Here is a 19,205-nt window from a genome sequence, read left to right on the forward strand (position 1 = left end):
CCTGATTTGGCTGCTGAAGTAGCCAATTGGGCTCCGGGTGAGTGGATCATCTGCTATCCTTCCTGCCACTGGCAAAATGACTTGGTGGAGGAACGTCAGGCTCACCAGCAGATACATTTCCGCACCTTTTTGCCAGTTTTCTCACCTCCCAGTCCTTGTACGAAATGAACACAACTATTTTGACCACATCTCTTTCACTTAATGTTTTGATTGGGTCTTTCTACCTTAGACTCTAGGGGCAGGATTTTTCGGCCTTGCTCGAGTGAGACTAGAAATTCCCATCCGAGGTCAACGGACATTTCCGTTGTCCGCCTCTCACCCGCTCTGATTCCGTGGCGGGTGGGTGGCAGAATTTTGGCGTAGGTGTGGCACATGATTATATAACAGAGTGTAGACACACCCTGGAATCTGCTTAACATTTGTTGATTAGTACCACATATAAACAGGTTACAGAGTAGGCATGTTGCTCCTAGGCATGATTCCAAACTCTTTCTCAAGAGTCTTAGACATGCCTAACGGATGTCAGTAGAACGTCACCGTCTATGTCATACTTAGTTTATCCCCTTTGTTAAACCGTTACACGGCACTTAAGAGCATTTAATTAACCCTTATGACAATTCTAAGGGCAAAACGCAACAGATGCTGAAAATATTACATGAAACAGAAAAATTGGAAATATTCAGCAGGTCAGGCAGCATTTGTGCGGACGGAAATACAATTGGTGTTGGAGGTTTGCAACCCTTTGCCCCAAAATGAAAAATATTAGGGATGCAACAAATTTGGAGAAAGTATTGGGTGGAGGGGAGGAAAACAAAAGGAAGAGATTGTGGTAGGCTGGATGGCAGGTGCGATTTGAATGGCAAAAGGAATGATAGGGCAAAGCAACAGGGGCTAATAAAGAAACAAAGAAGAATCTAGGGGAACGGCAAATGGCAACAGTGGCAAGTGGCAACCAGCACCATGCTACCAAAAAAAATGCTGTCCTCATCACAAATTATTGGTTATGCTTTGCAAGATTAAAGAGATGTGCATCCCGACTAGCTGATGCAATACTTCATCAAGGTGGAGAAAGTCACAGACAAATAACGCAAACTAGAAATAATGATGTTCAGCTAAATAATTCTTACTATTCGACCAATACAGGAATGGAAAGATTGGCCAAATGTTTTATGCTCATTTTAAAACTGTAAAACTCTAAGCACTAACGACACAAAGTTCTTCCATAATATTCTTAAAGTGAACAAAATATTTGCACTACTTATAGAAAATAATCACTTCCACGACCCAAATATGGGCTTGCATGTCCATTCAAACACTTGAATCTTTCCAATTGTTTCATGCATTTTAATTGGACCACATTCTGCTTGGCAAATTTGATTCATTTAACATTGCAGCAGTGGCAAGGACACTTGAATCTACCATTTACAGAACTGAAATTGGTGGAAGGATATAAAGAAACACAACTGATAAGTTTGAAAAGCATCTTAAATTCACAGGAACAATTAACCAGATTAGACATTTCATTTGCATATACATTTGTTTTAAAGTACAATTTTTGTTTTAAAAAAGTTGTTCAACTGGGAAATTACTAATGACTTACCGATATGCAGAGCTTCCCCAGGTCCTTGTGCTGTGGAAAGGGTGATGTCAGTGAGTGCAGATTACAAACATTGTGATGTAAGCAAGTGCAAATTTATCAATCATGATTGGCAGTAGGGCATTTACAAGGTTATTTTTTGCAGTCAGCCACAGGGTTAATGACAAATTTGAGAGAATTTTAAAATTGTGTATATATATTAGATATATATACAAACGCACATGTATATACATATACAAATATATTCACATATGTATACATGTATATATGCTGAATTCATATTTACCTTTTTGTGGTTCTTGTACACATTTCTGTGAGCAAATCCTTTTCCGCAAAGTTTGCATTTGTAGGGCTTGTCCTCGCTATGGATAATTTTATGTGCAGTCACTTGATCTAGTCGTTTGAAAGATTTACTGCAGACCTCACAGGTGTAAGGGCGTTTCTCTGTGAAGAACGAGCAGCAAATATTAAACTGTCAGTTTCTAAAGAAGGAAAAGATGAAAGGAAGACTTTATCCACTGAGGGAATCTTGCAATTAAGTCAACACAATTAAGATTAAACCAATTAGATGGACAGCTGCATGCCTTTTGAATTACGTGCATCAAATTGCTTTTTTGTAGGACAAGCTCGGGTATATCTCCTGCAATTTGCACATCTTAAACCATCTCTTCCAAACACCAAACTCCATTTAATTAGCTTCAGTCAAAAGAGAATGACTTCAAAGAAAAATAGCTTCACACCATGAACATAAATCGGCTCTTTTTCAGATTAAAGACGGTTAAGCAGCTATGACAAATTTTATTTTGTGTTACTTAATTACCAGGAAAGCAGGTCACAAGGCAGGACCCTGGAAAGTGAAACTTCAGCTATCTGGCTTTCAGCTTCAGTAAAAAAATACCAGGTTGGAATTACCTGAATGGGTAATCATATGGCGCTTCAGCTGGTTTGCAGATATGAATTTTTTGTCACACTCCTGGCAATTGAAGATCTCGTGAATCTTTAAATTTAAAGACAAACAGTGATTATTACATGCAAGGAGAATTCAAAGAAGAAATCAGATCAAAGACACAAATCTTCTGAGATTGCTTTGAGCGGGTTTAATGACTTCTTTGCCTCAAGCCAAGTTAACATTTACAATTGCACTGTAATTGCCTTCCTAATAATCTCGAGACATTATAGTTATGAAAATAAAACTCGACATTTTAAAAATAAAAGTACAAGATTAGGACCCTGTGTGGGAGGAGGGACATCAGTTGTATATAAAAGATTTTATGAGAAGCATAATTTAAGAATATTAATTGAGAAAATTAGGTTAGAAATATTGAAGTTAAACTGATTGCAAGAGATTTGCTGACCTTAAAGTTCAGATTCGTCTTTTAACCTGAAGTTGAGATAGTTATTACTTTATTCTGTATCTCATTTATTGGTTTATTCTGTAACTCATCATGCCCTGGATTTTGTTGGAATTAATTTATGATACTAGCTGTCTTATAAAGCTGGAATTGTTTAATAATCCTGGCATAAAAGTTCCTTTCATATATTTTCATCCATAATTTTTTTACTGCTGTTTGTCACTACAATACTGAAACAAAAAAAGACACTCATATTTAAAGCCTAGGAATCTCACTGAACTATCCAAATCAACATTGTATACATTGTTTTACAGTGAACTGTCATAGAGGCAATAGAATTTTGTTCTTTTGGGAGTAGACTACAGTAGTACTATGTTTCTTTAAAAAAGAGAATTCCATGCCATTTTGTGTAGCACATCCTAGAAAGCACATGAAAACACAGTTCACGAGGGTTTGAAATTTTACTCAAGAAGAATGTCTCGAGATAGTGGGATTCTATTGCCATTGGAGCAGAGAAGGCGAAGCAGAAAAGTGGTAGAGGTTTTTAAATTTAAGTTTTGGTAGAGTGACCAGGAGAAGATCATTTCCTCTGGCTGGGGAGTCAGTGGCGAGGGGTCATCGATTTAACATTTTTGATATGAGCATACAAAGTTAGCAGAAATTGCTCAGTAGGGTGTTGAAGCATGGAATATTTTGCTACAGGAAGTGGTTGAGGAAGAGGCCATTGTACCTTTTCAGGAAAAATTAGATAAATATTTGAAGCAGAGAAAGATAAGGGAGTATGGGCACTAAGCAAAAAAAAGAGAATATTACAATTGCAATATATGGTCCTGTAATGTAAATTTTTGCTTGAAAGTTTTATTTCATTGTTTTGTAACTGATAAAATCATGGATATTTACAACATTTGTACTAATCATACTAATTTTGTACTAAACTAAGCTAAAAGCAAAAGTTAATGAAAATGAAAAAGCTGTAACTAAATTCCACTAGTTATAAACATTTTACAATACTTCAAAGAATAACTAATTGCTATTTTAGCCATGTCATTAAATCACTGATGGCTGGCAGTATTTTTAAATCAGGCCATCTCGAGCTATTTTTAATTAAATCCATATAATTATGCCATGTGCTATGGACAGGAACAACTCTATAAAGTCATACAGCTCCGACACATTACACATAATAGATTTACAAAAATGCCTCATGTATGGAAACTTTAAGGATGAATGAGCAAATCTTCTATTAATATTTTGAACTTATGACATTTCATACTCCATGGCCATTGGATTTATTACATCAAGCCCAGAAAATGATCTGCCGTCCGATTTAATGAGACTCTCCACACCTTAAATAAAGGAGCCAACATAGGAAATTATTTCATATGGTGCAAATCTAATACGAGAGGCAGTGAGTACATTTAACACATCAACACGGCTACACAATGTGGTGAACACTGTTAGTGAAATAATCACATCTCCTCAAAATATGACAAAGAAATCTGTCAGATACAAATGTTGATATACAAGTAGCGATGTCTAATATAATTTCAAGAGTAGCAGCACTCGGAATTCTTCCAACTGCAGCCAACATTTTGAATGGGAAAGGGGACTAAGAGTTGCAGCTACACTTTTGTGGCCACCTGCAGTTTGTCCAAGCCTCTAACATTATGTGGTCATTAAAACGAAAGGGAAGCATGGCGGAGGGAGGGAAGACCGTTTTGGTGAAAGAATAAATATCTAATTCCTCAAACACATTCAAATATAATACAAATCAAATCTATCTTGAGAAGATGGCTTTCTTACAATTTTGCACTTCTTACTTGGTCCGCATGACTGTATATGATGTACTGGAAGATATGCCCTCAATAAATGAAACACTGGCAATTACGAAAATAATCAATTGACACTTTTTTCAATTATAGAAATTTTTTGTAGAATCCTACAGTGCAGAAAGAGGCCATTCGGTCCATCGAGTCTGCACCAACCACAATCCCACCCAGGCCCTATCCACATATCCCTACATATTTACCCACTAACCCCTCTGACCTATGCATCCCGGGACACTAAGGGGCAATTTAGAATGGCCAATCAACCTAGCCCGCACATCTTTGGACTGTGGGAGGAAACCGGAGCACCCGGAGGAAACCCACGCAGACACGGGGAGAATGTGCAAACTCCACACAGACAGCGACCCGAGCCGGGATTCGAGCCCAGGTCCCTGGAGCTGTGAAGCAGCAGTGCTAACCACTGTGCTACCGTGCCGTGCCGTTAAGTATAACCGTGTATTACCGTGCCGTTAAGTATAACTTAAACAGTTATACTTTCAGATATTTATTACTGAGGCCAATAGCATTTCAAATTAAGACTACTTAATTTTAAACAAATTTTTATTGAAATTTGAGCTAAGCCATTCAAATGTCTGATGAAAAAAATATGCAATTTTCTAAAGAAGGTTGAAATTTGCCAAATGCCAAGATAATGTTGAGTGGACCATTTACTTGTATAACTTTTCTTTTTAATTCATTCGTGGGACATGGGCATCGCTGGCTGGCCAACATTTATTACCCATCCCAAGTTGCCCGAGGGCAGTTGAGAATCAAGCATATTGCTGTGGCTCTGGAGTCACATGTAGGCCAGACCAGGTAAGGACGGCAGATTTCCTTCCCGAAAGGACATTAGTGAACTAGATGGGTTTTTCCGACAATCAGTAAAGGTTTCATGGTCATCAGTAGATTCTTAATTCCAGATATTTTTAATATTTTCACCATCAGCCATGGAGGGGTTTGAACCCGGGTCCCCAGAACATTAGCTGAGTTTCTGGATTAATAGTCTAACGATAATACCACTCGGCCATCACCTCCCCATACATAGTATTGCAAAAGGACAACAAGCTATTTTTTTCTCATCAATGTGGAGTCCAACTAATATGCTGCTCCATTGCTTCTCCCATTGCTTACCAAGTCAAACATCCCACCAGCCTTGGCTATTCATGAAACTGGCCACTTCGCTGGAGGGGTTTATGAAATTGAAGTTGAGGGAGGCAGTACAGAGTGGGATGTCACTCATCATTGCTCCGGGGCATCACCTTGGTCCACAAGAGGATCAGGATGGCAAAGGGGGACTGGGCACTTGGAGGCCTGGTGCCTTTGAGCTGCACAGGTGGCATGAAAAATGGCCACTCAGAGCCCAGGCTTTGAATGAGGTTGACATCCCACTGGTATCATAGGGGCAGAAGAGCATGAGACAAGGCTGCCCAGGGCAGCTACTTGCTCAGGAGGAAGGCTCCAGCTTGAATGGCGACATGACAGTCAGATTTCAGGGCCTGTGAAGTTGAGTGGCCTCACCCTTCGCGGAAAGGCACAATCACTCTTAGAAAATGCAAGCAAGCATACAAGTTAAATCTACCTCTATGATGCCACTTGGTACATTTTCCACCCATGGCCACCAGCATCACTTAATGCTTTTGAATATTGCCTTCCATACCACTCTATGATTAAAGCCCCTATCCAAGGGGTCTCAGGCTTGCCTACCACTCCATTTTTACACTGCTCTACCATGCACTCATAGGACACCACTTCCTGGCCCACAGGTAAATTTTTGGGAACTGTGACAAGTAAAGTAATGCAGGTGGAGTGTCTCAAAACTGGCAACCTCGGACAGAGTCTTTGCTGGGCGTCGGATTTTGTCAGTTTTTGGAAAAAGATCCCGAGGCATTTCACAGCACATGAACTGTAATTAGATAAAGATTGACAGCAACTGAGTCCAAATCTGAAGCTGGATAACATTTTGGGAAGGCCAAAACCTAAAAACTGTGCTGACTGGAACACTAGAGAAGCGCTCAAGATGGAAACTGTGCAGAGAAGAGCAACTTTCCAAACTTTTCCAAACTGGGTCAGATGAGGTCAAAGATTTCTTCGGCAACTCGAATCGCAGGAAATGACAGGAGTATGAAACAGATAAACACTCAGCACACCACCAAGTCCCAAACAATCCAGGAAGTTTCTCTCATTCTTTCAATAGCACTTAAATTCGTGCATGGCCCACTTAAAATATGTCCAATTTTCAGACATCATCGGTTTTCAGATAGCCGATTTGGGGTACTTGATGATAATCAATCCAAATGATATTCTACAAAGAAAACTGCAATTCCTTTGTCTACCATATTATTAGTAACAGTAGAGTCCAAATAGGGAATGAACGTACTTCACAAAGAAAAATCCAAATTCAAAACTGCTTCAAAATTGATTTGATTTAAGTGACCCTTGGGGTGTCTTACTGAGAAGCCAAACACATTTCCTGGCAGTATAATAATTTACTTTCACTAGTCCACAGACAAAAAGAAAATTAACTTGCCCAAGTGGCAGATTTATGGTCACTTATTTAAGGTGGTTTATTTGTGGATCTTTGTTGGAGCCCAGAATTCCAAGGCCCGATTAACGTTTATTACCACCATCCAGATTTTCGTTATTCGTAATATTTCTTACAATTATTAAATAATTGTTACTGTTCAGTCACAATGTAAGCTGGAGTCTGTTTTAAGTCCTTAACATTCACTGAAGAATCTTAGGGGAATGCTTACAAGAATGCTTGTGGGATGTTTGAAGTACCAAACTTAATTCACAAACATATCAAGCCAATAGTTTACATTCTGCAGCTTTCCATATTCTCAGATGAGCTATAATCTATTTGACTAGCTTCAATTAAAAATACAGTGTTGCGGATTACCACAGAAAAAGAGTGCTTTACCAACAACAGCTTATGTAGTGTTTCGCAAAGAAATCCTATGAAGAATGTGACAAATTGGATTTCAGAAGTTTTTGCACGAGAGAAAGGAAAGCTTGGAACAAAGATTCAGATTTAATTAGATAGCCTAACCCAAGTTATCTATTGCAGATCAAGTTACACAAGCAACATTCACTACATCATTTTTCTGGCACATCACACTCTATAATATGCAAATTACCACAGCGGTTCATGAAAACAGTCATAACTTTCTTTTCATCTAATGCAAGAGCTGCCCTGTGGTGAAACACCCTCGCACCATCCCAGCAAAGAACAACATTGCTGGAAACGTAAATCTCCTATCACACATGGGCCGGGACTCTACCACCCTGCCCACCACAAAGACAGCGTGGGTGAGGGTCTGACAATGGAAATTTCCGGTCTCGCCCGAGCGAGGCTGTAAAATCCCGCCCACGGTCTCTAATATATAATGGGCCTTTGTACATTGGGAAACATCACAGAAATTTGGATTGTTTTAAGACCATGAGATTTAGGAGCAGAGTTAGGCCATTCGGCCCACCGAGTCTGCTCTGCCATTCAATCATGCTTATAAGTTTCTCAACCCCATTCTCCCGCCTTTTCCCTGTGACCTTTGATCCCCTTACCAATCAAGAACCGATCTATCTCTGCCTTAAATATATTCAATGACCTGGACTCCACAGGCTTCTGTGGCAACGAATTTCATAGATTCACCACCCTCTGGCTGAAGAAATTCCTCCTCAGCTCGGATCTAAAAGGTCATCCCTTTACTTTGAGGTTGTGCCCTTGGATCAATACTCTCTCCTACTAATGGAAACATCTTGCCCACTTCCAATATATCCAGGCCATTCAGTATTATGTAAATTTTAACAATATTGACATTCAAGTGGACCTAGTGTCTTCTGACTGACAATCTGCAATCTGGCCCAGGAGTTGTCAAGGTTCTGCTCATCACTTTCCTGTACTGGGGATATGCAACAAGTGCAGGTAAAGTACAAGGTAAGCAGGGAGAAAATACATGCGCGCACACGCAGCAGATGTGATGCATTTTGGGATTACTGCATTTGCATAGCACAACAATAGAAAGTGATCTCTTATCAAGTAAGCTAAAACTTTTATCCATAAAGAACATGAAATCATAGGACATTCTCTCAGCTCTAAGATGAGTACTTGCCCTCAATTGAAAATTTCAAACCCAAACTGTGTCATTATGGGACAGAAATTGTCTATGTACAGGAATAAGTTGGCTATTGACTACATTTTCCGAGTAGTAATAGACTCACATCTCAAATGCTGGAGTTAATAAGTTGCTTTTTTTTATTAGGACAAGTGGCCAATGGACTGAGCAACTAGGTCTGACACAGAATTGACAATCTAAATTTAAACAGCAGTTAACAGCCTCCGCAGTCAGGCCTGATGGGAATTTGTACGGGCCAAGTTTAAACACGGACACTGGTCAGAGGCGAGCAAGGGCAAGCCTGGACTTGTCGTGGAAGCTGGAACCAGAGGTGTTCAGCCCTGACCAATTAAAGACACTATTTGCGTATTCCCCAGTTTCGGCCAAACTCTGACACCTCGGATTCCCGCCTTTACCATTTCTGCAAAAGGCTACATATACCCATGTACCTGAGGGTGGACACCTGGGGGGCGCTGGCATTCTACACATATGAAATCAGTAACCTCATTGGGTGCAGCAACCCCACTCAGTGACCTCGTTGGCTGAAAGCCAGACAATCTTCCAGACAGGTGCAAAGTGGGGTGTAAGACGACACTTGGGAACCCCAGTGAAGACTTGATTTGACCCTGGCGAAGACTTGATCTACAGCAAGGACTAGGCAGAGACCAAGTGACAATGCAAGACCAACCATCGCAAAGAAAACCCTGAATTCGAGAGATTGCAGAGCTCAGCGAACCAGACCAGGCAGCTCGGTCATGTTAATTGACATGGGTAGCCTCAGAAATCTCAAACTGATAGCATAAAGTATTAAGTTATTGTGGGAATTGGAAGGTATTTGGATCGAGTTTGTATGAAAAGGGTTTGTTAATAAAATTGGGTTAAACCACAAATTGACTCTTATCCTTTGTTCATCTCATGAGTAAAAGCACCTGGGTAAACAGGTTTTAGTATAAACAGGTCAAAGTGTCTGAAGCTAGAGACAACATCGGTTACTGGTAGCAGCTAACGCTGCAGGATCTTTGGGTCCTGCCTATGGCGTACTCCTGCCGTGGGTTTCCTAGCAGAGAGGGGCGCATTCAATGGGAAACCCTGTTGACAATGGTGGGATTAGAAGATCCTGCCACTGGCCAATGGCAGGCTGCCTCCTGCCACCATGAAACATGTGGCGGGTTGCACGGTAAATCCTGCCCACGAGTTTTTTTTTAAATTTTCAGCTGACTGGATATTTGCAATTTGAACAGGGCAAACTGCTTAAAAATGCAAAACCTCATTCCAAGGTGAAGATGAGAAACAAATAAATTGTCAGGGGTGTGTGAAAAGTGAGACATTTCCTTTAACCCAGAAATCCATCAAAACTCTAAGGAAGAGACATTAAAAGTGAAAAATACGCGACATCGAAACAATGGCTGCCACAGCCCCACAAAATTATCTCCTGTAAATGTATAATGGGTGAAGCATCTCAAGGCAAAACTGCCCAACCAATTCACCGTTTGCAGGTGACACAGGTGGTGTCAAGAAAGCCTTCAGCAGTGGAAACAGGTTGAGGCCTGCTCACACTCCCACTCTCTCAGTTTTGGAATAAGAGTGTTGCCGGGTTTAAGAAGCCAACTCTATCCGAAACCTAACAGCAAGCTGTGATCCTGTAATCATTGCAACATCTTCTACATCTGGCCGCATCGAAGAAATCAGTTAAACTAAATCACATTTAAATTCTATAGCTCAAGGACAGCCAAAGAACACTTAATCCTATATTCTTTTATGGTGAGTGTCAGTATGCATATGTATGCATGTGAGCATGTGTCTGTGTGTCTGTGTGTCTGTGTGTCAGTGAGTCAGTGTGTCAGTGTGTCAGTGTGTCTGTGAGTCTGTGTGTCTGTGTGTCAGTGTGTCAGTGAGTCAGTGTGTCAGTGAGTCAGTGTGTCAGTGTGTCTGTGTGTCTGTGAGTCTGTGAGTCAGTGTGTCTGTGTGTCTGTGTGTCTGTGTGTCAGTGTGTCTGTGTGTCTGTGCGTCAGTGTGACTGCATGAGTACAGAATGCCTGACATCGCATTTTTATCATTTTTCTTGGGTTTAGTGGTTAATAAATTTTCTCTCTGACTCAAGAAACCTGGTTTGGTTGGCTCCTTTTTGCTCACAGCTTAAACCGTTAAATACATTCTGATTTGGAAAATAAATATCTTCATTAAAAAAAAACAAATTTTTGTTTGGCCAACCAAGGAGGTCGAGTAGAGAGGTGCAAGTTCACCCCTTCTCACCTGGTCACAACAACCCTTAAAAAAGGCAAATTCAATGCCAACTCAATCTCCTCCCTGCTTTCTCCCACCAACAAACCCATTAGAGAAGCTTATCTTATCAAATAACATTTGGAAGATGACAACTCCTTGTCCAACAGAATTTCATTGTCACCTGATTAAATTTTCAATCTTCTATTGATGTACCTAAACTCAACATCATTCTGATGTTGAAGTTCCTATTTCTACCAAATAACGTGGCTATGGGGTATTCATCATCACCAGTTGTCACGAACATCTTTATGGAATTACCTGTGCAAGCAGCACTTCAATCACTAGTCTTCTGACTTTGATCTATTGACACTTTTGTTACATGGTGACGTGATGGGAGAGAACTTCATAGTTTTCTATATCCTCTTAACAATCAACATTCCAGTATAATTTTTACAATGGCAATGGGACAACAACTTTTCGTTACATTTCTTGATATTTTCATCAAATCTCACAGTGACATACCAATACAGCATGTCTATCATAAGCCCACTCACACTGTCAGATATGTGAACTGTCATCCAAATACAATAGTCTGAACAATCAGCAATATCATCATGTGCATATTGCCATCCTGCACTATATAACTACTTATTTCACCTGTTCCAGTCATTCTTCCCGACAGTGGGCACAGTGCCTGAAATGTTGAGGCAACAACTGCTCTTTTCAAAGCAGGTTTTACAGGGTGGAACCTTAAAATTTCTTTGCTCAATGTTAATGAGCTCTTGTTCACCCCAATAGTCTGTGAAGCTCCATGAAGTAAATTTGACTGTTATCCTCAGGAGGTGAATGGTTTAGTCAAGTCACACTATCATCCTTTGGGTTTCTTTTAGCGCACAGTTTAAAGGCTGTTAGTATGAAAATGTTGATTCTCTGACAGAAAATGCTGGAAGTATCACAGCAGCTCTGACAGCTTCTGTGGAGAGAGAATAGAGCCAACGTTTTGAGTCTGGATGACTCTTGGGTGGTCAGATGGATGATAGATGCTGTCAGACCTGCTGAGATTTTCCAACATTTTCTGTTTTAGTTTCAGATTCCAGCATCCGCAGTAATTTGTGTTTATTATGCTTTCCCTAATTATTTGCTGAATAGCAAAAATTGCTCAGGCACCACTCTGTGGTTGTCACCAACTATGAAACAGTAGGGGATCATGCAGTGTATTGTATCAGCTCTGTAACCCGGATTCAAATGCAATTCAAACCAATGGGATGAATATCTCCTCTCCCTGCTGGCTCTCATGGTCCTACGAGAGATGCATTTAGTGAGTCTTTAACCAGTTCTTAGTGTATGATCCCACTGTGCAAAAAAGCATCAATTGTTAATTTTCCCCATCAAATAACAAGTGTTAAAAATAGTTTAAAAAATGAAGGTGAAACTTAATTCTGGGATCAAAGGGAATTTTATTCCGTGTCTAACCATACCACATCTGATGTGGGAATTCATTGTGTGGTTAAAATGTAGATGGTTAAAATGGAAATGTTCCATTGCTCAATACTAACATTACTCACCCCAGTCAACATGAAAGAAGCCAACTCTACCAGAAACCTACTTACCAGTCAACACAAAATAAATCAGTGCTGTAATATCACAAATCAATGAAATAATAAGCTATATTACCACATATCCATACACTTCCCAAAGTACTAACCCATTTACACCTGGAACAAAAATTGTTAATGCTACAGTGCTCTATCATAGTACATGACATCATCTCCTTTCAACCCCAAGATCATTATTATCTTTATTGTTCTTTGCCTTTGTTGTTTAACAATCAGAAAATAAAAAATGTGTGTGTGATATTAAATAGCTGACTTCTGAAGCAGTAATTCAGACTGTGGTTAGATGTTCAGAATTAATGTGTCATTTGCAAGGATTACTGCGTCTTCAAGTTCACTGATTAATTTACTATGATACATCTTGCCATGTACTTGTTCCAGTTTAATTTAATATTCTATCTTCAAACAATGAGTAGTTGGAAAGGATATTTCACCAATCTTGAACTGACTGGCTTGAGCGCAACAGGAACTCAACTACTTAAACATCCCAGGTATTGGTTCACTCAATGTAAAACTCCAAAGGGTTCTGCCAGGTTCAGTGCCAATTTAAACAGCAATAACTATTATTGTGTACAAGTCTTTCTGTAGCACAGAATATGGAATACACCATGCAGTATCAATTTATACTGTCGATTACCTGCATTTAATAATGAATAATTAATGAAGGTCCTCTACATAATGAATATGAGAGCGGCACAGTTGCCATTGGTTAGCACTGCTGCCTCACAGCGCCAGGGACTTGGGTTCGATTCCCGGTTTGGGTCGCTGTCTGTGTGGAGTTTGCACATTCTCCCCGTGTCTGTGTGGGTTTCCTCCGGGTGCTCCAGTTTCCTCCCCAGTCCAAGGATGTGGGTGTTAGGTGAATTGGCCATGCTATACTCTACCTTGATGTACCCGAACAGGCGCCGGAGCGTGGCGACTAGGGGATTTTCACAGTAAGTTCATTGCAGTGTGAATGTCAGCCTACTTGTGACTAATAAATAAACTTTATCAATATCACTCCAATCCCATGGTGATTTGAGAAGGTTAGATTTGAAGGACTGTCTGGTATCGTTTGAAGTGGATTACAAATATCTAGAATATTCCATTTCCACACACAGGTCTTTCATGTGGATCCATCAGTTCATTCATTCACTAAACTACTTCAGATCACTAGCATACCAACAATTATTATAAAACTGACATTTGTTAGAAGATATTCAGGTCTTTTTGGTGTTAGGTGATTGCAATTTCAAGTTCTCTGTTGCTTTTTGCACTAGTTTAGTGATGATCCCAATCAGCTTGTAAAAGTTGTGGCGTGTTGTGCATTTCCTGACTTAAAACATTGCAATTTCAAAAATAAAGTTTTCAAATCAACTTGCTTTAAATCCTGGAGTGACTTTGCACATTTGAAGTTTACATCCATGATAGAACATTTAGCTTATGAAAAATATTTGTGAGATTTTAATTAGGCACTGATTTTTCAAAATCTGGCAGTTTCTCAATAACAAGGTATAGTGAAAATGTTACACTGTGTTAATTATACTTCAACTTTTTTTTTAAAATGGTGGAATACCATATTATATACAAATATATATTAAATTCAGTACACAGGCCATCTGCTTCATTTAAAACATTTATGGTCACCCTACCGCTACACAAAACCACTATACTGATAGTATCAGATATACTTGTAGATTGGTATTGTGATAACAGTTTTTAATGTCAAATGTCTCATAACCTGCATGTCACAAACACCCCCAGCTTGGAACTTAATAGAAAAAAGGTGGCTGTACTAGTAAGTTTCAAATTTTTAATTGTGTTTCTAATTGGTAAAGCTAAGCTCACAAAGTTCAACAATTTTAATGAGAGGCCGCTTACCTGGACTGCACCTGGTTCACTTACCTATACTAACATGGCTCCTGGCTGAAAACCAAGTGCTCTGCAGTGACACACAGTGGCAAGAGCTTGAAACTGCATATGACCCCCTTTCGGACACAAATAAAAACAGTGTTGGAGAAACTCAGTAGGTCTGGCAGCATAGGAGAGAGAAAGCGTTAATGTTTCAAGTCCGATATGACTCTTTTGTAGAGGCTCTTCATATAGAGCTCAAAACATTAACTCTGTTTCTCTCTCCACAGATGCTGCTAGACCTGCTGAGTTTCCCCAGCATCTTCTCTTTTTACTTCAGTTCTCCGCCTCATCCCTTCCTTCCACTGGCCCACCAGGTCAAACTTCCATAAATGCTTCCCCCTGCCAAAGTCCTGAACTCTCAGCTTTCTCTAGTTTCTCACACCATTCATGCCCTTTGTGAGCTTACCTCGCTCTCGAGACCCAATTCCTGTTCCCTTGATCAAATTCCCACTAAACTGCTGATCACCAAATATTCCCACCCAGACCCCCATGTTGCCATACTGTAAATGGCTCTCTCTCTTCAGCTATTGTTCCTCTTTCCTTCAAATTTCCCAATATCATCACCCATCTCCTCAAAAACCAAGCCTTGACCCCACTACCCTTGCTAATTGATGTCCCATTTCCAACCTCTTGTACAGTTTGTCTAGGACACAGCTATTTCTGGACCTCAAGTCTTCAGCACTACTCAGTAGTCAGCGCCTTCAGCCATTTCTTGATATTACGTATAGTGAATTGAATTGGCTAAAAACTGGCATCTTTGATGCTGGGGACTTCAAGAGGAGGCCAAAATGGCATTTGCAATTAAGTTGCAAATCCTTCAGCCTTCTCTTTTGCAGGAGACTAAAGTCCATCCCTCTCCCTGGCTGATTAATCAGTTTGTTTGCAACCCTGATGTCACCTCATCCATGCCATCATTAAAGACCACCTATTTCCACCTCCACCACCCCAACCCCACCCTTAAATCACACTGCCTGGTTTTATATCAAACACAAAATTGTCCTACGCCCCATCATACCGCACAAGCAACAAGTGAATTATTTTTACTGTAAAATAACAGTCGTCCTTGAAGCGTTTAGGCTATGGGGAAAAAAAGACATAAGGCTTAAGTTTTTAAAAACCTAACTGAATGTGGATCAGGAAAATCTCACACAAAAACATGAAGGCCAAAACCAGCCCGTACTGAAACCAAAAGACAAAATGCTGGAAAATCACAGCGGTTCTGGCAGCATCTGTAAGGAGAGAAAAGAGCTGATATTTCGAGTCCAGATGACCCTTTGTCAGCCTGTACTGGCTCTTTGGATTAAGTTATGATAAATTTCAGATCTGAGAGGCCTGAAAGTTAAGAGGAGGAAGAATGTTAAGCTATGATCACCGATATTTTTATAGTTACAATATATATGGGCTTTTTTGCATTCATGATGTGGAGATGCCGGCGTTGGACTGGGGTAAACACAGTAAGAGTTTTAACAACACCAGGTTAAATTCCAACAGGTTTATTTGGTAGCAAATGCCATTTGCTACCAAATAGACCTGTTGGACTTTAACCTGGTGTTGTTAAAACTCTTACTTTTTTTGCATTCATCAGTGATTAGCACATTATTAACTATATTGAACCACTTTGTGGGGGTGCAGCAACAGAGACACTTGGGAGTTAATGAATATAGAAATAGTGTATAAAGAAATATTTGAAGGTGACCAGACAAGTAGATAAGACTGTTAAAACAGTATATGAAAGTTTTAGCTTTACAACTGTAGCATCAAGTAAAAAAGCAACAAAGTTATTCTAAACTTTTAGGAATCACTGGTTATGTCTCACCAAGAGCATTGTGCCCAATTCTGGGCACTATGTTTAAGAAAGAAGTCTGGACCTTAAGAAAAGCGTGGAAAGTAGATTTACTAGAATGAAGAGGTCAATGACTTGCATTATATAGTGCCTTTCACGACTATTAGACATCTCAAAGCACATTACAACCAATGAAGCATTTCTGAAGTGTAATCTCAGCTGCAATGTAGGAACATGAAAGCCAATTTTCACATAGCAAGCTCCCATAAACAACAACCTGATCAACAGCAGATAATCTGTTTTTTGTGATGTTAATTGGGGTTAAATATGCGCTAAAAGTTTTAAATGAAGTTTATTTGTCACAATTAAAGCTTACATTGACACTGCAATGAAGTTACTGTGAAACTCCCCTAGTCGCCACACTCCGGTGCCTGTTAGAGTACACTGAGGGAGAACTTAGCATGGCCGACGCACCTAACCAGCTCGTCTTTCAGACTGTGGGGGGAAACCAGAGCACCCGGGGAAACCCACGCAGACACAGGGAGAACATGCACATTCCGAACAGACAGCGACCCAAGCCAGGGATCGAACCCGGATCCCTGGTGCTGTGAGGCAGCAGTGCTAACCACTGTGCCTCCCCTAGCTAAGGCACTGACTAAGGCACTGGCTATCAACTGCTCAGCAAAAGTGACATAGGATTTTTTTCGCCCTCTTGAGAGGTCTCCTCTGAAAGACGGTATCATCAAATTCAGTACAGCACTGGAGTATCAGTCTTTATATTGTCACAGGATCCTAGGTTGAGAGACGCTAGCTACATGTAGAGATTAGAAAAATTGGGATTATTCTCCTCAGAGCAGAAATGGTACTCATGCAGGGTCAATGCTGGAAAGAATATTCTGAACAACTGAATGGTGAAATCACAGTGATAGCAGTTACCCTACAGACTGTCCCCCAATGCCCTGTGCTAGAATCTGAACCACTTTTGATGGGAGAGTTGCAACAAGCAATCAAATAGAAGGAAAACAATAAAACCTGTGGTCCTGATGGTATTCTAGCTGAGGTCTTCAAAGCTGGCAAACGTTTGCTTCCATCAAGACTCGTTCTGTGCTAAAGAGATCCTCCCAGAGACACAATGTGGCTTTAGACCCTCCAGAGGAACCTCTGACATGGTCTTTGTTAGAAGTCTCACAACACCAGGTTAACTTACTGTGTTCACCCCAGTCCAATGCCGGCATCTCCACATCATGGTCTTTGTTGCCAGACAAATACAAGTAAAATGTTAAGAACAATCCCAGGAACCATTCATTGCATTCGGTGACCTGACCAAAGCATTTGATTCAGTAAATCACAAGGCTTCATGGATTGTGCTCCAAAGATTTGGATGTAGAGGAAACTTTATCACAATCCTGCAATTGATGACATGACTGCCACCATTGAGTGGCAAATCAGAAACAGCTGCATTTAAAATCTGCATGGGTGTCAAGTAAGGCTATGTGATAACTGCCATACCACCAAACAGTGACTATTCAGCTCAAAGATTAAATACCTTCAGGTGTCAGTATGTCTAAATGGAAAACGCTTTAACCGTGCTTCCTCTGTGTAAAAACGAAGTTGATCTCCATAGATAATCTACATTTGTGGATGACTGCAGTGTCCTTGCCCATTCTGCACCAAATCTGTCAGCCATTCTCAATCTCTTCAATTCTGAATTCAAGAGACTCAGCCTGTTCTCAAATGTTGCCAAAACAAAACTTAAATCAACTCACAGTTGGCCAGCCAAATATTCTACCTCCCATATATGTTGAAAAGGCGATGCTGAAATGTGTTCAGCACTTCCCACATCTTAGCAACCACTTCTCTTAAAAGGCCACCATTGAAAGGAGGTCCAGCACCAGATCAACCACCCCAGTCTAGTCTTTGCAATTTATCAATGAATGTTTGACAACAAAGACATCCACAAGTCTGCAAAAGTGCTAATGTATAGAACAGTGTCATTACCATGCTCCTGTACTGCAGTGAAACCTGGATGGTGCATCAGTGTCACATAAGAGGCAGTAGAGAAATTTCATCAGTAATACCTCCACCACATCCACTAGATTCAATAGGAAGACCACCAAACAGAGTCCTTCTTGGAGCCAGGTGCACATACATTTGGGTTCCTACAAAATGGCTTTTGATGAACAGCCCATTGTGTCCATATGGCCAACAACCATCTTCCCGCCAGGTCCTGTTTACTCAACCCTCAAATCATCTACATTCTAGGGCAGTACAAAAAAAAACACTTTAAAGATACTGAAACTCTCCGGGGCATTAGCATTACTGACTGGGAGGAGCTCACCACCAATTGTCCATCAAGCTGCATCACACTTTGAGCCACAATTTCTTAATGATGAGGCAGAGTAGCAGCAGAGACAGAAAAGAAAGAGGAAACAAACTCTGCACTCTGGATTCTACTACCTCATGTGCCCAAAGGTCTGCAGGTCTAGAATCAGCCTGTTCAGTCATATGAAGACCCAACACATGACTAGAGTAGATATCATAGAACATAGAAAGCCACAGCACAAACAGGCCCTTCGGCCCACAAGTTGCGCCGATCACATCCCCACCTCTAGGCCTATCTATAGCCCTCAATCCCATTAAATCCCATGTACTCATCCAGAAGTCTCTTAAAAGACCCCAACGAGTTTGCCTCCACCACCACCGACGTCAGCCGATTCCACTCACCCACCACCCTCTGAGTGAAAAACTTACCCCTGACATCCCCCCTGTACCTACCCCCCAGCACCTTAAACCTGTGTCCTCTCGT

General features: G+C 40.5%; 1 protein-coding gene across 2 annotated transcripts in view; it reads right to left on the bottom strand.

Moving 5' to 3' along the window:
* Positions 1–19,205, bottom strand: part of prdm5 (PR domain containing 5) — a 301,678-nt gene that overhangs the window by 205,055 nt on the left and 77,418 nt on the right. The window contains exons 9-11 of one of the 2 annotated variants that reach the window (XM_078213941.1): positions 2,510–2,594; positions 1,884–2,041; positions 1,601–1,630 (exon numbers count right to left, since the gene is read on the bottom strand). In XM_078213941.1, the coding sequence (XP_078070067.1) occupies positions 1,601–1,630; positions 1,884–2,041; positions 2,510–2,594 (273 nt within the window). The remainder of the gene's footprint in view (positions 1–1,600; positions 1,631–1,883; positions 2,042–2,509; positions 2,595–19,205) is intronic. The other variant, XM_078214035.1, reaches the window with a different exon arrangement.

The sequence above is a fragment of the Mustelus asterias genome, chromosome 1 (genome assembly GCF_964213995.1).
Source record: "Mustelus asterias chromosome 1, sMusAst1.hap1.1, whole genome shotgun sequence".
Lineage (NCBI taxonomy): Eukaryota > Metazoa > Chordata > Chondrichthyes > Carcharhiniformes > Triakidae > Mustelus > Mustelus asterias.